The following is a 19,662-nucleotide window of genomic DNA, read 5'->3' as shown; positions in this document are numbered from 1 at the left end:
GTCCCCTCTTGCCCTGCCTGTCTGGGGACTGTAGTCCTGTTCATCCCGGGCCCCTTCTGTGTGTATGCCTGGGGGTGGGGAGGGACACTCAAGGAGGCTTGAGCCCTCGTCGAGACCTCGCTAGACAGGACATGGCCATGGGACCCGTGGTGCTTCCCCTGAAGTGGGCAAAGTGGCAGGTGAACGAGGAGGGGAGATCCACGTCACCCCAGGCCTGGGGGACGGATGGCAAGCTCACATCTAGCAGGATAATTTGGGCCTTGAAGGATGAGTTCGGTAAATGGGGAGGTGAGGGAGGAAAGAGTACCCCTAAAAGGACATAGAGGCAGAAGTGGGGGGAGGGTGGGGGCTGGAACCCAGGATGTGTGGTGGGGGCCGGTGGGCAGGGCAGGACCCGGCTAGGACTGTGTCAGAGGGTCAGGTGTGCAGTGCTCAGTGGCTTTGTTTCCAGATCCATTTCAGTGCAATGTGGAGACCTCCTCTCGGCACCTTGTTCTTTTTGGTGTGAAGAAAAACAGTGTGTTCCAGCTTACCCAGCACAGAATTAGGTCTCCAGACCAGCAAAGCGATCTGAGCCTGAGAGTTCTGTAGAAGGACTCATTAGTTTCCCTTGAGTTTGAGGCATTTCATTTTAAGAAGCTCAGCTTTGTGACACCAAAGTCTCGCAAAAATAAACAGGTGTGTGTGTGTGTGTGTGTGTGTGTAGACACACAACCATGCATTTGCATTGAATAAAAAAAATGATAAAACACACGTCCTTGCAAATAAAAAAGTGCCACAAGAATAGAATTACCTGGATGTGACAGTGGCAAGCAGGCTTTGGATCGGCAATTGACCGAAAAGTTTTCTTGTACGATATTGTTCCATGCTGGGTTTCGGGTGTGTGTTTACAGCCCTCTAGCTTGTGCAGACGCAGCGGGGCAGCTTCTGCTGGGCGCTTCCTCTGGTCCACGTCTCGGACACTCAGTCTGCTCTGTGCACGAGGCTGCTTCCTGGGTTCCCGGGCGCGGGCAGAGGCGAACGCCTGCCAGGGCCATTTGCAAACTGACCACTGCCTCTCCCAGGAATAAACGGGACGCCACTGACCTTTGTTGGACGTTCTCTCCTTTTCCTCCTTCCCATCTGTCTCCATCTTCTCTCTCCTACCTTTCTGCAGAGCCGCCAACCAAATACCAAATCTCCCAACCTGAAGTTTACGTGGCCGCGCCCGGGGAGTCGCTAGAGTTGCGCTGTCTGTTGAGAGATGCCGCCACGATCAGTTGGACTAAGGATGGGGTACACTTGGGGCCCAACAATAGGACAGTGCTTATTGGGGAATACTTGCAGATAAAAGGTGCCACGCCTAGAGACTCCGGCCTCTATGCTTGCACGGCGGCTAGGCCGGTAGACAGCGAGGCTGTCTACTTCATGGTGAATGTCACAGGTGAGTTGGCCTGCGAGCCCTCCGCTCTCTCTCCTCTGTAGCCGTTTTCTGGGTCAAACTGTATTGGACGATTGGACAGGCGAAATCATAGTGGGAGCTGCTAATTGGATGCCATGCACAGAGCTTCCTAGTTGGTTATTGATCTGTTTTTCAAGTTCTTCCACGGGACCAGCTCAGCCACAGAGGCTGGTCGTTAAAAATGACAGGATTCTCACGTGCAAAGTAACATTTTCCTTTTAAGACAGTCCGCTTCTCTAGGAGTAAAAGCACATCTTCAACCCCCCACCCCCAAACTGCTGGCATCCTTGGTATTTAGATTGCAGGATTGAAATCTGATGTGGAAGATTTCTGATTCCTTTTATTCAAATTTGAATTTCTCTCCTTGATTTTCCTTCCATGCAGTTAGGGGGAACTGCACAGACCCCCTTTGTGGCCGAGTTTAAAGCAGAAGTTAGTGAACGGATGGAAGGCCACACAGGGGCTAAGTTTGGCTAGGGACTAATTCCCTTCTTGAAGGGGATCCTGAGAACTGAAAGGCGTTGGGAAGAATCTTTGGATGGATCCTAACACAATCAGTAAACCTGTTGGGGACTTGAATGCTGTTTGAAGCTTAAAATCCAGTTTCACTATATCCAACTTGACAGCATGTTTAAATAACGTGAAAGCAGAAAGCTTTGCGAATCATAATACAGACCCACTGTCATCACGGAGAGAAAATTTAAGCCATTAAAACCACCTTCGCTGAACATGGTCTTGGCCTTTTTGCGTGGGCTCCTGGGTTGTGGAAGGCCCTCTCTCCAGAAGGACTAAGTTGTACGTGATTGTAGCCTTTTGCTTTTGCACAAACACAACCATGGCTATATTCTTTTGAATACAGATGCCATCTCATCCGGAGATGACGAGGACGACACAGATGGCTCCGAGGATTTTGTCAGTGAGAACAGTAACAACAAGAGTAAGTAGTGGCCGTCTCAGAAGGTTCCCCGAGTGAGCAGAGCCTGGTGGGAAGTCCATACTCTTAACCTGTCATCTCGTCCGCTCTTCCGGATGCTGTGTCCGACAGCCCTTGCCTGTCTCCACTGTCTACTCTCTTGACTTTCTAATCTGATAATAAACCAGTGTTCCTGTACACCCTTCTCTTCTGTTTGTCCTTTCTTATTGTGTCAGAAGCCACTGTCTCTGGAAAGCAGTCATGATTTCCCTTTCCTTGATGTTCTATTTCTCTTTGGTTTCTCATGGTTCAGAGACATCACCCGAGTAGAACCACATACCATCTCCTGGTTTGCTTTGACAGTGCGGGGCTTAACTCGGGGGTTCTCCGCTGGGGGGATTCTCCTCCTTCTCCCTCCTCTGGGGGACACTGGGCAATGTTGGGTTGTCTCAGCAGGGGGAGGGGGGATGCCAGTGGGAGGAAGCCAGGGGTACTACTAATAAAACGTCTGCATTGTACAGGACAGCCCATAACAAAGACGGTTCTGGTCCAAAATGTCAGTAGCGCTGAGGTTGAGAAAAATGGGGCCTTTTTAAACATTACCGCATGCCGAGAGGAAATAAGGGGAATAATGTGCCTTACTTAGCAGACTGAGATAGAGAAGGGACCAGCAGGTGCTGTTTGCTTTATAAAGGCAATGAATGCTGAGTGGTGACACAAGGGCGGCCTTGGTACAGAAGAAGCAAGCACGTGGCCTCTCTCTCACTTCTGAGTTGGGTGGCCTTGGGCAAGTAATTTAACTTCTGTGCCACAGTTTCTTCAACTATAAAATGGGAATAGTAACAGTGTCCACTGGAGTTGTTACGAGGATTGGATGAGTTTGTATTCGTACAGCACTCAGAAGAGTGTGTGTGTTTGTTCAATAAAGAAGGTAAAATAGAGCCTTTGTTGTCTTTCCAGTAACATGGCTTGCGTGTTCCCAAATGATTTTAGACTGGTCACCGGCATTCTTTTCTCACGTGTTCTATTCCACATTTTCTTTCAAAAGGATTTTCGTCAGTTTAATAAATTTAAACAAGGCCTAAATAATAAGGCAATTAGTTATTAAAATAGGCCGAGGGCTGTTTAAGGGAAGATGAGAAAATCGATACTGTTAGGGACCTGGAATAGCGTGTTAAGCGGGGAATTGCATTTGTCCCTGAGTCTCCTAGCAGCCTAGGCAAGAAGGGAAATATTTTGGTTTGTAGTTTTCACTGTTTCGGCCAGAGAAAGCTTAGGACCTGGACCACTAGCATCAGCATCATCTCTAAGAGCTCACTAGAAATGAACATGCCACCCCCCCACCCCCCGCCCCAGACACACTGAATTAGAAACTCTGGGGGTGATTCTCCTTTACAGTGAAGAATGAGGAGGTCTGATTTTGGGATTCACACAGGTTGATGTACCTTGAGCGGGAGTTTACTATTAGAGCTCTTGTTTATAAAACACTGGGTGAGTGAAACTGTCTTCTGCTGTAATTCATACCCACCTTCTAACAAAGTTATTATTACTATTTAATAGTGAAACCCTGGTATATCAGAAGACATCACTCATTCCCTATTATTAGTTCCTTGGCTCTGGCAGGGGAGGCAATGAAAGACCCTGCTTTGGAGGTCCTGCTTTGGGCAGGCTCCGTGCTGGTTGCTGGCTCAGTCAGTACCCCTCCCAAACCCCATAAGGTAGAGAGAGGTACTATTCCCCTATTATTGATTGGAAATTCATGAATCAGTGAGCAAAAGGCAAAGCTGCCGTTCGCTTGTAGGCCTGTTGCATGTTGAATCACAGCGCCCCTCTCCCAGTCGCTGGGGTGACGGAGGGGGTGCAGTGAGGAGGCCTGCCCTGTTGTTTACAGCCCTCAAGTGGTGCCCACACATGAGATGTCAGAATCCAGCAGCAGCTGGGCTGTGTTGGCATGTCTGCGAGCTGCATTGTCCTGCTGAACCAAGTCTGATAGCATGTTACCAGGAATACTTGGGAAGCAATACAATGTAACAGCAAGGTATAGGTTACGTAACAAGTAGGCTAACTGCGCTGAACCACTTTCTGATGATTGGGAAGGATTACCTGCCATGGACCTCCAGGTTTTCCTCCTGAACACTAGTCCCATCTGCCTAGTGGCTGTGCAGATGGGCCAGGGAGTGGAGCGCTCTTAATGAATGCCATGCCTTCACCCTGGGACCAGGGTTCTTTGTAATTAGCTCTCGAATGACACCAAGTCTGCCCCGCGATGGGTGCTCTGCAGTGATTAAGGGCTGGTGTTAGCTGTACCAGGGAGATACTGCTGTCAGGAACTGCCTCTGTTTGGTGCCTGTGAAACATTAGATGCGATTTAAAGTGATAGCAGTTCTTAGCTGGCTACTTGGCCTCTGCCATCTGTTAGTGTGATTAGGCTGGTCTGATTCACAGGTGCAGCCTGGGGCAGTGGAGATTAAGCAGCTGTGGCCTGTGTGGACAGAGGAACGCCACGGCCAGGGTAATTGGCAAGGCGGGGAAGGGGATGTTGCCATTAAAACAATTTTTTGCCACCTCGTGTCAAATGCCTGACCTGATTAATAGGGAAAATTGTAGAAGCCCTGAATTCCGTGCATTTTCAGCCACCTGGAAAACACCCGTGTGTCCAGATTGATTCTTCTGGTGCCTTCTGATTGTCTGGAAATGCCACTGGGGTGTGTTTGAAAGTTCCTCTTCAGTGAAGTTAACAAATAATGCTCCTGTGACCCTGTGCTGACAGTGACATTTCTGGGCTTCTCTGAAGTTTTTTTTTTTCCTCTTTTTGGGTTGGTAGATGTTAGTTCTGCAGCCGATGGCGTGAAAAATATATTGCAGATCATTCCCTCTGCTGGTATGCTAGATTTTTGGTTAACTAATTTGGGTGGTTAGCTGTAAGAAGGCAAGCTTATCTGCCTGGTAGAGTTCTTAAATTTCATACAGAGTACAAAAAGCCTGGTAGTCAAATACAGGGGCAAAAATAAGTCCACAATTAAGGCAAGGTTGTTGAATTTTGGCCATGAGAGTAGGTCTGATCTGATTTTTTTTATAGGGATGTTTTGCAGTATTCAGGTTGACTTAACTCTCAACACCATCATACAAGAGCCAGCTCAGCTCAGAAGTGGGCTCCCCTGTATAGATTTTGTTGCTTACACAAGCAGATTGAGTGGCTCGATTTTGAAAGTTCATGTGTTCTGTTCTCTGGCATCACCGGCCATATCGCATCGTATCTCAGACCCGCCTCTCCTGGTAGACTACTCTGGGAGTCAAGGACTAGCCTGGATGTTGAGGGAATGTTTTGTGAAATTATAGTCCTCATGTACATCTTTTATGGGTCTCATTACAAGAGGTAATGCTCAGGTCTGGTCTGTGCCTTAAGAGAATAAGCTGGTGTTTCCCAAAGTATATCCCTTAGGAACCCTAGTTGAAAATAATTCTGTGCCAAGAAGGAGTTGTATTTTGAAATGAAGTTGAAAAATACCTCCTACTACGACCCTTTCTCAGAGACTTACAGTGTCCATCAGTCAGCGTAATACAAACTCTGCAGTCTTCGATGGTAAAACATCTGTTTAATTTTGGGCTTTCCCAGGGTTTTCCAAACTTATTGACCATAAGATCCTTTTTAAAATACAGCATTTATTCACATCCTCTTGCACATGCTTTGAAAATCCCTGCAATGGGCTGATTTGATTGACCTGACTTTTCTCTTGCCTTTTAAGTCGAGTCCTTCCATCACAGATGTGAAGGGCATTCTTAGGTCATATTTTAGCAGCTGACTAGCTGATGACCTCACACTTTACCAGTGCTAGACTTTTCCCTGAGCAGAACAATCCTGTGATGTCATTACAAGCCTAGCTGCCAGGAAATAATGCTGCTTACATATGCCCTTTAGTGAAACAGACTTTCTCGGACAGAAAGTCGCGATTTCAAATGCTAATTTTTGAAATGCATCCAGGTTGAGGGTTTTGAAAGGTTCAGAGTTTCTATTTCAGCAGGGAAAGCATAACTTAATTAGTCCTTGCCTCCCCTCGGTACAGGTATCTTAATGGGTTATCTGGCAGCCAATAAGTAGACATGCATGTCCTTTTTTTTTTTTTCCCCAGTGATTTTTATTACCTCAAGCTTGTGTTTAAGTGATGAATGTTTCTGAAGAGCTTGAGACTTCTTTCTTGGGAAGTTCACGATTGACAGAGTTAGGTCAACTCCTGAACTAGAGGGAATTGATAGCGAGGCAGCTTTATCAAGATTTTTGCTCCTGGAGTGGTTCTTTCTCTTGAGTGAAGAGAGAGACAAGGCAGTTTTCTATTTTGGTTTCATTCCTGTTGAGACCTGCTGGTACCTATACTCTGTGTCAGGGAGAAAGGCAATTTTTGTGGAACTAGCTGGGAAAAAATGAAGTAACTTGGCCTGAGATTCCGTATTCCTTTTGTTGATTAACCTGCTGATAATAACAGTTTACCATCACCTTTGGTCTAATTGGGATTTTTACTTGGTAGAGGTCGTATCTAAGTTGGTAAACATTGTGCTACAGTTTCCAGGAATTGAAAATGATAGTAATAATAATAATAATAATAATAATAATAATAATAATAAATGCAAAGCACACAGGCTTCCTGAATTTTTTGACATTCCTCCGTAATGAAAACCTCATTCTAAATTGGTTTGGGTGTTTTATCACAAAAGCCAGGGATGGTGTTCTATCCGGAAGGTTGGATTGAATTATCTCTTTCTTGGCCTCCCCTATGGTCAGCCAGCATGACCAATAAGTGGAGGGTTTTCTTTTGAAGGCAGATGCTAGGAACTCCCACGGGGCAGCTGGTCTCCCAGTGGACTCAGGCATTTCAAAGGAGGGTCACTTGCCGGGTTTGTTTGAATGTGTTTCTTATCAAATGCCTCACTGGTCAGCAAGTTGTTGTTTTTAATACGATTCTCAAATAAAGCCCGCCACCCCCATAATCACGCACTCACTCACATCTCTGTATTTTGTTAGATTTGTTTTCTCCTAGTTTATGCAAAACTGAAAACAGATGAACCTCCATCTACTGGAAGGATGGGGGTGGAGCTCAGAGACATCCTCCCATCCCCACCCCAGTCAGGGTCAAAGCATTCAAATGTCCTGATTAGTGATATTTTTAAAGGCCCTAATTATAGACTTAAGACAGAGGCCTTAGTGGGGCTTTAGGGAGTTTGTGAGACTTAATCTAGGAGCTGAAACAGGCTGTGTTTTTTTATTTTTGCATCAATAAAAATACAGTTGGCAGTCATCAGCGTCCACAGCTCACATAAATCTTGAACTTTTGACTTAATTACCATGGGAGAGTTCAGAGGGCAGCCTGGAGTGGTTGAAAGAGCATTGCCCAGGGAGCTGGAGGCCTGGGTCTTGCCTCAGCCTGGCCTTGGCCATGCAGCCTTGATCAGATCACTTGACCTTTCTGGGTGACATTGATCACATCAGCCGTTGGACCAGATGGTCACTGGGGCCTATTGGTACAGTGGTAATATGATTCCATGTTTTTCCTTTAAACCGCTGGGCTCTGTTCTCTTTTTGATTTCAGAAAGAGAGGCGACCATAGACCTTAGATGTCCATGTTGGGATACATACTGGAGCATATAAGGGCTTCTGTGGGGGCAGCCCATGTTTCCAGTTGCACGATCAAAAAAACTCCTCTAATCCTACCATGTATTGGCACAGTCAGTATCTGCCTAGAGTACCTGGACAGAATGTTAGGATGGGGAGGGACCTTGTTAGAACATTCAGTCAACTCCCTCATCTTATAGCTCAAGCTTTTAGCAGTTGTCCATCTGGTACATTTGTCCATCTGTCTGTCCATCCATCCATCCATCCATTCCATGAACACTTCAGTGCCTAGTCCATGGGCTGAAGACTACTCAGGCTGCACTTTCTGGATGTTCTACTTTGAGTGGTCAGCAGACATGGAAAGGGGTGCATTTCAGTATGGAGCCACCGTGATGATGGAAACATGTAAATGACAAAGAGGAGGCCCAGTGAAGGAGTGTGATGAATCTTCACTGTGGGATGGAGGTGGTGGGTTGAGGGAACGTTGAGGGAAGTTTTTGTGGGGTTATACATCTCTGTTTAACCAGCACATCTTCAGAGAACACTGTTACTGTAAAGTAACATTTTATTAGCGTTTTCACTAATATACAATAACTGTTTCAGTGTTAAAAATGATACTGAGTAGATACAGCATTCCTTGATGAGATTTTACTTATTTATTTTTTGCCTGGGTTTTACCATTCCTTTAAGCTCATTGTTAGTATTTAATGACTAAGCATCATTCTTTTGCTACCTGTTATATCAGAAGATCTGAGAATGTCAGAGCAGAAGGGACCGCCCTAGCCTATAGGTCAACTTATTTACCTCTGATTTAGTAGAATTCGTTTCTTTATGCCATCTGAGGTTCTTATCACTATTCCTTTTCTATGGATTGACTTTAAACTCACTTCTCCTATATCCGTAAGATTATGCCAGGGAGGTTCCATGAAGTGGATGCTCAGAGACTTCTTTGAAATGTGACTTAGCCTCAGCTTGCAAGTTTCATCTTTTATAAAGTTGTTGTGGAAATGTTTGTACTGAACACCTACTGTGTGCAAGGGTCATCTCGCTTTTGTAAATCATTAATTTGTTAAGGGAGTTCCTTCTCCAAGTGAAAGTTAAAACACTGTTCACCAGCCACAGTATGAAAAGAGGAATTTCTTTAGGAGCCTGGTCCTGGTCTCTCACCAGCTGCATTGTTGTTCTTAGGGGGTGCGTGCCTCTGTGTGTGTGTGTGTATGTGTTGGGGATGGGGTGGAGGTGGTGGTGGCTGGCATATCCATGTGTCCAGACTGCAAAAATGGCAGGAAACATTGAATACAAAGTTTGCAGAAGACATGACGCCACTGATGAAGAAAGTGCAGCTGGGGCTGGTCCTACAGTCATTATTTTTCTAAACCTTCCAGGTTCTTCTGGATCCACATAGAACTAGTTTATTTCAGGAGGAGCTGTTATAAAAAAATAATTCCTCCCCTCCAGCATCATGCTTATTAAAAAAATTCGTGAGCTCAAAATCTTAAAGGAAAGCCTGGTCACCGAAGTGTGTTGTCCTGTGTGATGTGAGTGGGACTGGGCAGAGCGCTGGGGGGGCCCACCACTGCCACACAGAGAACCTGGAAAATGTGGCTTGACAACTTTCCTGTCGAGTTACTATTTACAGGTATTCAGGAGAAGAGTGTTGGGGGATGTAGGTTTCAGGGGGTAGCCGTGTAGGCGATCGGTTCCTACTCTGCTGATTAGACTTTACGGTGCCCCGCCCACCTGGCATCTCTGTGACTTTAGATGATGAGCTGGGTGCCCGTACCCTGCTTTGTGGCTGTGCGTCTATTTTGCATGAGCAGATTTTATAGGTGCAGTTTTGACGATTGAATTTTTACCCCAGGGAAGTGGCGTCCTGCCAGAAATTCCAGCAAAATTCTTTTCACCCTTGTCCTTAAATCATTCCTTAGGTGCCAAGACAAAGGTGCCAGCTGCCAGTGTGATGTTGCCACAGGCCATGACCGTACGGGCTCATGTGGTCTGGGGTGAGCCCCGTGTGGGTCACAGCCTCCCTGACAGCTTCACTCGGCGAGAGAGGAACACAGCAACATTCCTAGTTCCTTCCAACTAAATCCTACTTTTTAACATTTTGGGGAACGTAAAAAATCATGCCTTGTGGAATGTAAGCACGTATCTGTTGATTCCTTTTATATGAAAAAGAAAAGACATTCCAGAGGATCAGCTCAGCCGTAATTGATGCTATCTCAAAGAGTTACTACGTTAATATTTAGCTAATTCATATGAATAGGCCATTGTGTTTACTTAAACAAATGACATGAGTACAGACACCTGACAGCATGAGGTATGCTTTTCATTTAGGTCAGATTTATAAAAGTCTTTGTGTAGCAACAAAGCTCATTATTTATTTTGTGCCCTTAATGGTTTCTTTTTAGTGGCTGTGGCTGTGGATGGATTTTTCTAAGTAGAAGCTTTTAAAATGAAAGATTATTGAAATTGTTCCAGTATATGCCAGGCCCTGGGAGTCTTGTGATGAATAACGATCAAGTACTCCCTGGTGAACCCTCAAAAGAATGGGTGTGTTTATGGGCATTTGACACCCAAAGCCAAATGGCTACCAAGTTGCCTCCTCGTTGCAGATACAACTAGATTCAGAGGGAAGCGTGCAGCCCTGTTCGTACTTCCTTGGCTCTCCTCCTGCCCCTGCTCTGGCCTTTTTTTCTCTGCTACACATGACTGACCACCTCAGTTTTGCCTTGCTTGCACGGTCTTGGCATTGTGTAGATACCATCTACATACACATTGATACTTAGATAAACAAGGATAAAGAAGATTCAGCATGCCCTTGTTAAGAAATCTCAGCTCCACCTTTTATAGTCAGGTTTCAAGAGCAAGGGTGAGGCAAACAGGGGTAGGTGTTTTGAACGCGGTTTTTCCAATTCCCAATTCTGCCATGAGAGTCTGGCTGTTAAGTGAAGGGGATTGTTACCCACCCCTCCCCGGGAGTGGGCTGTGTCATCCACAGAGTAGAGGAGGAGACTTGTAAATCCACATCAGAGACAAAACCCTTGCCTGGACCCCTTGGTCTCTGGTTTGTGAAATGTGTGTGCTGCTGCTCAGTCTAAACACAGTTATGAATCAGTCTTCTAGAATTTCAATGTTATAGAATGTTCTAGAAGGTGCAAGCCCCTTTTGATGGATGCTTTAGGGAAATTTTGGCTACCAGTTTGCTAAGACAAACATACATGTGAAAAGTTAAATAGCTATATGAGATTTTAGTGGAACTTTTGGGCAGTGATTGAGAAGGCAGTGTGCCTTAGGCGAGGGCTGGCTCTCCTGGACTCTGGTCTTTAACATCAGAGTGGTTGAAGGTATGGATTCCGACCCCTTGGAGAAGCTGGTTCTTACCAGGCATGGAGAGCAGGGGCAAAGACAGAGGGCTCTGGAATCAGACTGCCTTGGCTCAAATCTGCCTGCACCTCTTCTAGCTTTGTAACTTCTCTGTGCCTCAGTTTCCTGGGCTGTGAACAAGGATTATAATGATGCCTTTCTCATTCGATTCGTGTCAGGATTGATATGCTAAACATGGAAGAGTTTTTAGATCTCTGTTTGGCAAATAAAAAGCACTCAGTCAGTAGTGCTCATTACCTGCTCTTGGCAGGCATGAAGAATTCACGGTGGTATTCTGGATCGATGCTGTGGTTCTTACTTAAATAAAATGACCTTCGTTTGGCAATTTAAAAAGTTATCTCTTCTCTTGAGTTTAAAAAAATCACTTGTATCCATGACTTGGTGGGTCATTTAGAGGGCTCCACTTCATGTAACATGTAATCGATAGCCTCCTGTTAAGTTTTACCTGTTTAGACACGGTGGTGGAATTATGGCATTCACAACCACTGAAAAATTTTCTCTCCATTTTAAAAATTAACACATAGTTAGTAATAGGGCTTTTTGGTTTGTCATATAAAGTGCTGGGAAATTAGTGACGCCTCCCTGAACAGTTTATCGTATTAGGATGGTAAGTTACATTATTGATCGTCCTTTACAGTGTCATTGACTAAACGGACTTGGCATCGAGCGCACCTTGTGTGTATATGTGATCCTTTGCTCAGGGTGGTGATCTAAAATGATACATTTCGGAGGACTCAGCTGTTGTTAGTTACTTAAACGTTGTCACTGTCTGTAGAAAGTAGCTTTTGAAAACATGATTTGCCATGAATTTATATTCTGGCACTAGGAACAAGGGAGAGAAGGTACCTCAAACACTTTTTCCCCCGTTAAGAGACACAAACTAACAAGCAGTCCATCTCCAGGGACCTTCTGCTAGGCCATCTGCTAGACTTCAGAAAATTTTTTTCCTAATGTAAATATTACCCAAAGATTTTTGAAAATGTCAGCTCACTCACATACAAAGTAACAGTATCTTCCTGTTATGGAAATGAAGCTCTCCTCCTCTGTACATTGTAACCTTGTTTTCCACCCCAGGAGCGCCGTACTGGACCAACACAGAAAAGATGGAAAAGCGACTTCATGCTGTCCCTGCAGCCAATACTGTCAAGTTTCGCTGCCCAGCTGGGGGGAATCCAACACCAACTATGCGATGGCTGAAGAATGGAAAGGAGTTTAAGCAGGAACATCGCATTGGAGGCTATAAGGTAGAATGAAGTTTTCCAAAATGTTCTGTTTCTTACATTTTTATAAATCTCTTTTCTAAGTAGTTGAAAGGTAGCAGAAACTGGAAGGAATATAAATGTAAATATCTCTCTCTCTCTATCTATCTGTATTTTTTTAAATCAGTAGATATCCTCATCGGTCATTTCCGTGGTTATTTTTTTTTTTTAAGATTTTATTTATTTATTCAACAGAGATAGAGACAGCCAGTGAGAGAGGGAACACAAGCAGGAGGAGTGAGAGAGGAAGAAGCAGGCTCATAGCAGAGGAGCCTGATGTGGGGCTCGATCCCATAACGCTGGGATCACGCCCTGAGCCGAAGGCAGATGCTTAACCGCTGTGCCACCCAGGCGCCCCCGTGGTTGATATTTTAAAACAGTTTTCCTGGACTTGCATGTACTTTAAAAGCATAATCCCCATTTGCTTTGTTCTTTTTTTTTTTTTTTTTAAGATTTTATTTATTATTTGACAGAGAGAGACAGCCTGCAAGAGAGGGAACACAAGCAGGGGGAGTGGGAGAGGAAGAAGCAGGCTCCCAGCCCTGGGCCGAAGGCAAATGCTTAACGACTGAGCCACCCAGGCGCCCCTGCTTTGTTCTTTATTCTAGAAGAGTTTAATGACAGAAGGGTACAAAGTTGAGAGTCTGTTTTCTATATGCTTTATAGTCCGTAAAATGAAAACTGAAGCAGAATCAGAGAAGTGTCCGCATACGTGCCCTGTCTGAGCAGGGTTGTGTGAGTATGGATGGCCTTGGCTTAGACACTGGGTATGAAATCGTACTTAGGAAGAGAGGATGCTTTCATGGTGACAGGCGATCTCTGTCCTCCGTCTGCAAGGCTCTGGAGAGCCCGTCACAGAAGGGGGTGAAGTGTAGTCTCACTCTAGGGCAGGTGGCCCTTGACAACCATGTATGGAAGGAGGTCTGTAAATGCCCATTCAGGCTCTTGTTCCTCTGGTCAGCGGACACTGATGAGCGTCCTCGGGGACAGGCACCATCTGAGGCGCTGGACAGAGCACAGCCCCAGTTCACAGGGGTTCCTCGTCCAGTAGGGAAGGCAGACCAGAAAGTCGTGATCTGAGTGGGCCGAAGTCAGAAGAGCACGTTGTCCTTGGGCTGCGGGGAGAGAGGATGTTGGCTCTTCGGAGGCTAAGGATAACAGAGGTCAGGGAGGGATCCTGGGCTCAGTTTGAAGGAAGGGTGTCTCAGAAAGAGAGATATGGAGTCCACATTATTTAGTATGGAAGGGGAGGCCCTGAGGAATTGAGCATATGAGGAAGGCTGGAGGAATTTGACGAGGACATTCTGTGGTGTGTGTGGAAAGCATGAGTTGGTGCGTTAGTTATCTGTTGCTGTGTGACAAATTCCCCCAAGGTGCAGTAGCCTTAAACAGCAGTTACTATCTCACAGTTTCCGGGTGTGGCTTAGTTAGGTCTTCCACGGCGAGGTCTCTTATAGGACTAAGATTTCAGTTAGTCTGGAGTCTCATTTGTAGGCTCGATTGGGGGGAAGGACCTGCTCCCAGTCTCATTCCCACGGTTGTCGGACTCACTTCTTTGCAGGTTGTTGGGCCGAGGGCCTCAGTTCCTCACTGGCTGTGGGCTGGAGGCTGCCCTCACTCAGTTCCTTGCCCCGTGGGCCTCTTCGTGTGGTAGCTGGCCCCCCTCAGGGAGGGCAGACAAGCAGAGGTAGCCTGTGAAGAAGACAGGAGTCACGGCCTCTGGTAACCTAATCATGGAAGTGACCTCCGAGCCCTTTGGCTGTTTTCTGTTATGCAGCCGATCATTAGGGGAGGAGATGAATTCCCCAAGGACGTGGACATCAGGAGACCTGGGATCAGCGGGAGCCACTGGGCAAGCTGCAGGGGGTAAACTAGAGGTGGCTCTAGCCCGGACCCCTGGTTCCAAAGAACGAGGTTGGAGAGGATTTCTTGGTGGGTGGCCTTTGCTGCTACAGCTGTGTCCACGACACCGACGTCACTTGAGAGGGCACGTGAGCCCTGACCTCATCACTACGGTGGTGTGATGGGCCGCCTCTCCACGAAAAAAGTGCCCCAGGGCCCTTTTCTGAAATACCATACCCAATTCTCATCTTTAAAGGGATGTTCTCTTCTTCAAAAGTGGTATTTTGTTTTTGTTTTAACATTTAAACGTATTTAGAAGCCAAAACCCAGTGGACAACGGGGAAAGCCTATGAGTAAATTTCTAAGGTGGGACGTGGGGCAGTTTGTGTGTGCGACAGGTGTGAGGTCTGTCTGCTGCGAGGTCGGTGCCTTGGAAGCTGTGCAAGTAGACACACTTGGTCTGTCTTCCACGACTCCTGCTTGGTGGTGGGAGCAGGAGGCGGGCGGGTGCTTCGTCTCTTCGCTCTGAGGTTGGTACTTACACCAGGCACCCTGAGATCGGGAGGTTGGCTGGCTTTCTTTGTAAAGGACGATAAGACAAAGATTTCCTTAGGTGCGTGCTGGTTGGAAAAGAGTTAAAACCACTACACTTGTGGCCCTGGGGATTGGTGTAACCACCAAATGCTCTCCGGGAACATAGTGGATGTAGCTCCAATGATTTCATTTCAGTACAACCGAGGTATAAGAGTGGTGGTCGAAATCCTGGTGGGTAACGAGTTTCCTCACTGAAGACAGCCTTGGAAAAAAGTAGAAAAGAATTGATGAGCCTCCAGAAACTCTTGGTGTCAAAATAAATAGGCCCAACATCATTATGATGGGTAAGGAGCTTTTTGCAAATCGGAATTAGTGATTATAAATGCGCCAGAAGACTAAGGGTGCCTGATGAGGAAATGCTGCTTGATTTTTAGCAGGTGCAGTTCAGTTTTAATTATCGAGGGCAACATTGCGCTAACCGGAGAGCGCCTGTGTTCTAAAAGCGAAGTTGGGGGGGGGGCGCGCCTGGGTGGCTCAGTTGTTAAGCGTCTGCCTTCGGCTCAGGGCGTGATCCCAGCGTCCTGGGATCAAGCCCCACATCAGGCTCCTCTGCTGGGAGCCTGCTTCTTCCTCTCCCACTCCCCCTGCTTGTGTTCCTTCTCTCGCTGGCTGCCTCTCTCTCTGNAAAAAAAAAAATTTTTAAAAAAAAAAAAAAAAAAAAGCAAAGTGGGGAACCTTGTGCAGAGTACCTTTTGCCTGTTCGCATTGAGGCACAGATGACCGAAGGATTTTTGTTGTTCCACGTTGAAGCCGTTTCTGGAGTGAAAGAGAATGGGAATTTGAGTGCATGGGAACAAAAATCTAAAGTATATTTTGCTGTAGGGGTGCCTGGCTGGCTCAGTCGGTAGAGTATGTAACTCTTGATCTCAGGGGTGTGGGTTTGAGTCCCACGTTGAGTGTAGCGATTACTTAAAAAATAAGGTCTTAAGAAAAGATAAAGTAGGGGCGCCTGGGTGGCACAGCGGTTAAGCGTCTGCCTTTGGCTCAGGGCGTGATCCCGGCGTTATGGGATCGAGCCCCACATCAGGCTCCTCCGCTGTGAGCCTGCTTCTTCTTCTCCCACTCCCCCTGCTTGTGTTCCCTCTCTCGCTGGCTGTCTCTATCTCTGTCGAGTAAATAAATAAAATCTTTAAAAAAAAAGAAAAGATAAAGTATATTTTGCAGTTGAAAAAAAGAGCAAGGAGGAGAGAGTATTGGAACCTTTGGAACGTGGTGTGCTGTCTGGCGGTGATGAGTGCACATTTCTGGTCCTGTTGGACTTCCTCCGGGGAAGAGTCTGTGGCCATGCCTGAGGACCCTGGGGTGTGGTGCGGGTGTCACTCCATCAAAAGCAGAGGTAGTCAACCTGGGTTTAGTAAGGAGTTTTCACAGCAGTTGTGGCATTAGATGTTGATTTGGGGGTACCGGTTACCTCAGAAATTCCATCGAGCCCCAGGGACCTTCTGGGACTTGAAAGAGATCTCTAATCTCCTGGGAAAACATAGTTACTTAAAGCATAACCCTTGCTAATGATGTGTTAGACTCACCCTAAGCCCCCAGGTCATGAAGTCCTGGGTGGTCACACAGGCCGGCAGCCTCGCCCCTACCATGAGTCCGAGCTCTCTGGCTGGTGCAGGCCTCCGAAGGGCCCCGAACAGGGCACGGTCGGGAGCATGGTTGCTGCAGGGGGGCTTTCTTTGTTACCTGCAGAGACTTTTAAAGAATTCTGTTTCTCCAACATTCGGCCTGAGGAAATCCCCCAAAGCAGAGACCCCATTGACAAGCGGACAGCTCGATGCCCAGATGTCCCTCTCCCCTGACTCCTATCCCTTTGCCATTTTATTTAACGAAGAAGCGAAGTGTCAGGTTTTCCAAGATGTATTTTTCCAGAAAGCAAAACCTGAAAGTTTCCACAAACAAATGTGTGTTATTTCTGTGATTTTCTTTTTTTTTTTTTTTCCTACATAAATCTCATTCCATAAACCACGGTCGCTCTGTCTGCCCAGCTCAGCTGTCGGTCTAGCTCTTTCTACCTGTTTATGGATCAGGCACCTTGGCCCTCGTCCACAGTGTTACAGCCTGTTTTGAAATGGTGTGCGTCTGTGGCCAGGGAAGGGAGAAGGAAACCCCAAAAAACCCAAAACAAAATCAAAGAGAATTATGAAATTGGACAGAAAGCTCCTTTTAATTAAAATGACCAAGAGAACGATTTGGTATTCTGTAGTTCAGTCTTATTTCTCAAAGAACTCACACTGAGCCTTCCTTAGGTGATTTAAGAGTCACGTTATTGTTTTTCTTAGTATGTGGGCAAAGGCTGAGTAGCTGTTATTATTTATGGTGATAAAGGTTGACCTGAAGCATAACTGTATCTCCCTAATTGTACTCCTGCCTGGGCTCTTTCATCAGTCTTGACTGTGGGCAAATTGTTGAAGCTCTTCTCTTAGGCCACCCATCCTTAAAGTGAAGTTTGGATAGATAGTTTCGAACATCTGATCCCTTCCAACTGTGACTTAGTAGCATAACCACCCACCACTTTTTATCATAAAAAATAGCATGGAGTGTTTTTTGTTTGTTTGTTTGTTTTTAGAACCAGGTTACCAAAAGGCTAGATATTTCAAAGGGCTCTGAACAGTAATTACCATTTAATGCAGAAAAGCAAGGAGACCGAGGTAATTAATAGACCACCTCAGTTCCCGACTCTTTCCTAGATAATGACTCAAGCATAGAGGGGAAGAGTATTCTTAAAAACTGCCTTTCATGCCATTTAATAACTGCCTGAGAACCAAGAGAGATCACAGGATACAGCACTCGCCTCAGTCTGGCTGTGGGACGGGCACAAGAGGGCATGGCGTCAGGCATCCTGGAGGTGAGAACTCCCGTGGACCCCTGAGCCGGGTGAAGCATCCCGGTCTGGATTGTCAGTTTCCTGGTGGGTTTCAGGTCCAAGAAAGGATGAGGCAAAACCCATTTTCTCATAATCACAACTAAACTGGTGGTTTTGCTGGGTAGCTTCATGAGATTGACATTTTCCAGGTTGCTTAGATGTCATATTAGAGACTTTTGATTAAATGTTTCTTTGGAAAAATCACGACTGATGTCCTTATTCATATACTTATATTTTGTTGAGCTCTTTCTCAGCCAAGGCATTTCAGCTTTCATCCGGGAGCAGGCCATCGTGATGAGGAAGCAGGTGTATGTTGCTATCAGCCAGCACACACGGACTGCTCACCTGTGTCGTGCCTGCACGGGGCACCTCCCGTCCGCCATGGCACTGGGTCCCCTGCACAGCCCAAAGCGGGGGGGGGGCACTGTTACTTTGCCCCTTTTACAGATGAGGCTTGTCACGTGGCTCCTTGGTGGCGGAGCTGCCATTTGGACCCAGGTGGTTTTCCTCCAAAGTTCATGCTCTTACTAAACTGCTTTCTTCAAACGTGGTTCCATGTTTTTATAAAAAACACTGTGATAAATAAGAACCATGGAGGTAGTAAGGGCATCCTAAGAACGTGCTAAGTATCTGTCAGCCCAAGGTATACTGTTGAGAGCAAAGTTGGGCATATAATCTGTGATCTGCTTGGGATTTTTTCAAATTGTGGTAAAATACACAGAATATAAAATTTGTCATTCATTTTTCATCACCCCAAACAGAAACTCTGTATTCGTTAAGAAATAATTCTCTATTCCTCTTCCCTGCCCACCCCCCCCGCCGCCCTGCAGGCTCTGGTAACGTCTAATTTTTTTGTCTCTGAATTTGCCTGTTGCAGGTATTTTGTGGAAGTGGAATCATAGGATATTTTTCCTTCTGTCTGGGTTCAGATGTGTTGTAGCAAGAATCAGACTTTTATTGCTTTTTAGGGCTGGATAACATTCCATTATATGGCTGGCCCTATTTTGTGTATCCATCCATCTGTCCATGGGCCCTTGGGATGTTTCCACCTTTTGGCTCCTGTGAAAGAAGCAGCTTTGAACATGCGTGTACAAATATCTGTTTGAGTCCTTGCTTGCAGTTCCTTTGCGTTCTACCTAGCAGTGTGATTGCTGGGTCATCTGACGATTCTTCATTCAGCTTTTTGAGGAAGGTCATGAGATTTTTAAAGAGTGAAATTTGAAAGGCAGTGACCCTGCTGGCAGTCTGCCCCCACAGCGCCTTTCTGAGCCCCTCCAGGCATCTAAGGACAGCCTTTCCTTTCGTAATTCTCTCCTCATTGCCCTGGGAGATGCATGCATTGTTCACGGGGTGGACTGTACGGAAGGGTTGCTGCAGTTGCCTGCTAGATGGGATCAGAGCTCACCTCGCCCTGTTCTCTGGACGCCTCCTGAAAAGCAAACTTCAGGAGTTTAAGCATTAATCAGGCATTTGCCTCCACATCTGCGTGGAGATAAGCAGCAGTGAGTGCCACAGCCCTTGTCACGTGTAAGCTCAGTTTGCATACCTCCAGAAGCCTGGCTTAGAGACCCTAGGAACTTGCTGGAAAATGGGGTCTGGCACGGGATAGTGATGCTCTGGGCATCTAATGACAACCGGCTTATGGTGAGCTGTAGTTCACGGCTGCCTTTATGAAGGCCAGGGTTCAAAGGGATTGCTGCCTTTCTCCATAAACTGGGCCCTGATACTGGTGGAAGGAAGTGTTGGGGGTATTTGCCA

The 19,662-nt window shown here is 46.2% G+C and overlaps 1 protein-coding gene across 1 annotated transcript in view; it reads left to right on the top strand.

Annotated features, from left to right (window-relative positions):
- FGFR2 (fibroblast growth factor receptor 2) overlaps positions 1-19,662 on the top strand; it is a 102,363-nt gene that overhangs the window by 25,481 nt on the left and 57,220 nt on the right. The window contains exons 3-5 of the mRNA XM_034663629.1: positions 1,157-1,423; positions 2,301-2,378; positions 12,421-12,590. Of these exons, the coding sequence (XP_034519520.1) occupies positions 1,157-1,423; positions 2,301-2,378; positions 12,421-12,590 (515 nt within the window). The remainder of the gene's footprint in view (positions 1-1,156; positions 1,424-2,300; positions 2,379-12,420; positions 12,591-19,662) is intronic.

Source organism: Ailuropoda melanoleuca, chromosome 6 (genome assembly GCF_002007445.2).
Source record: "Ailuropoda melanoleuca isolate Jingjing chromosome 6, ASM200744v2, whole genome shotgun sequence".
Taxonomy (NCBI): Eukaryota; Metazoa; Chordata; class Mammalia; order Carnivora; family Ursidae; genus Ailuropoda; species Ailuropoda melanoleuca.
This window is presented reverse-complemented; position numbering and strand designations above follow the sequence as displayed.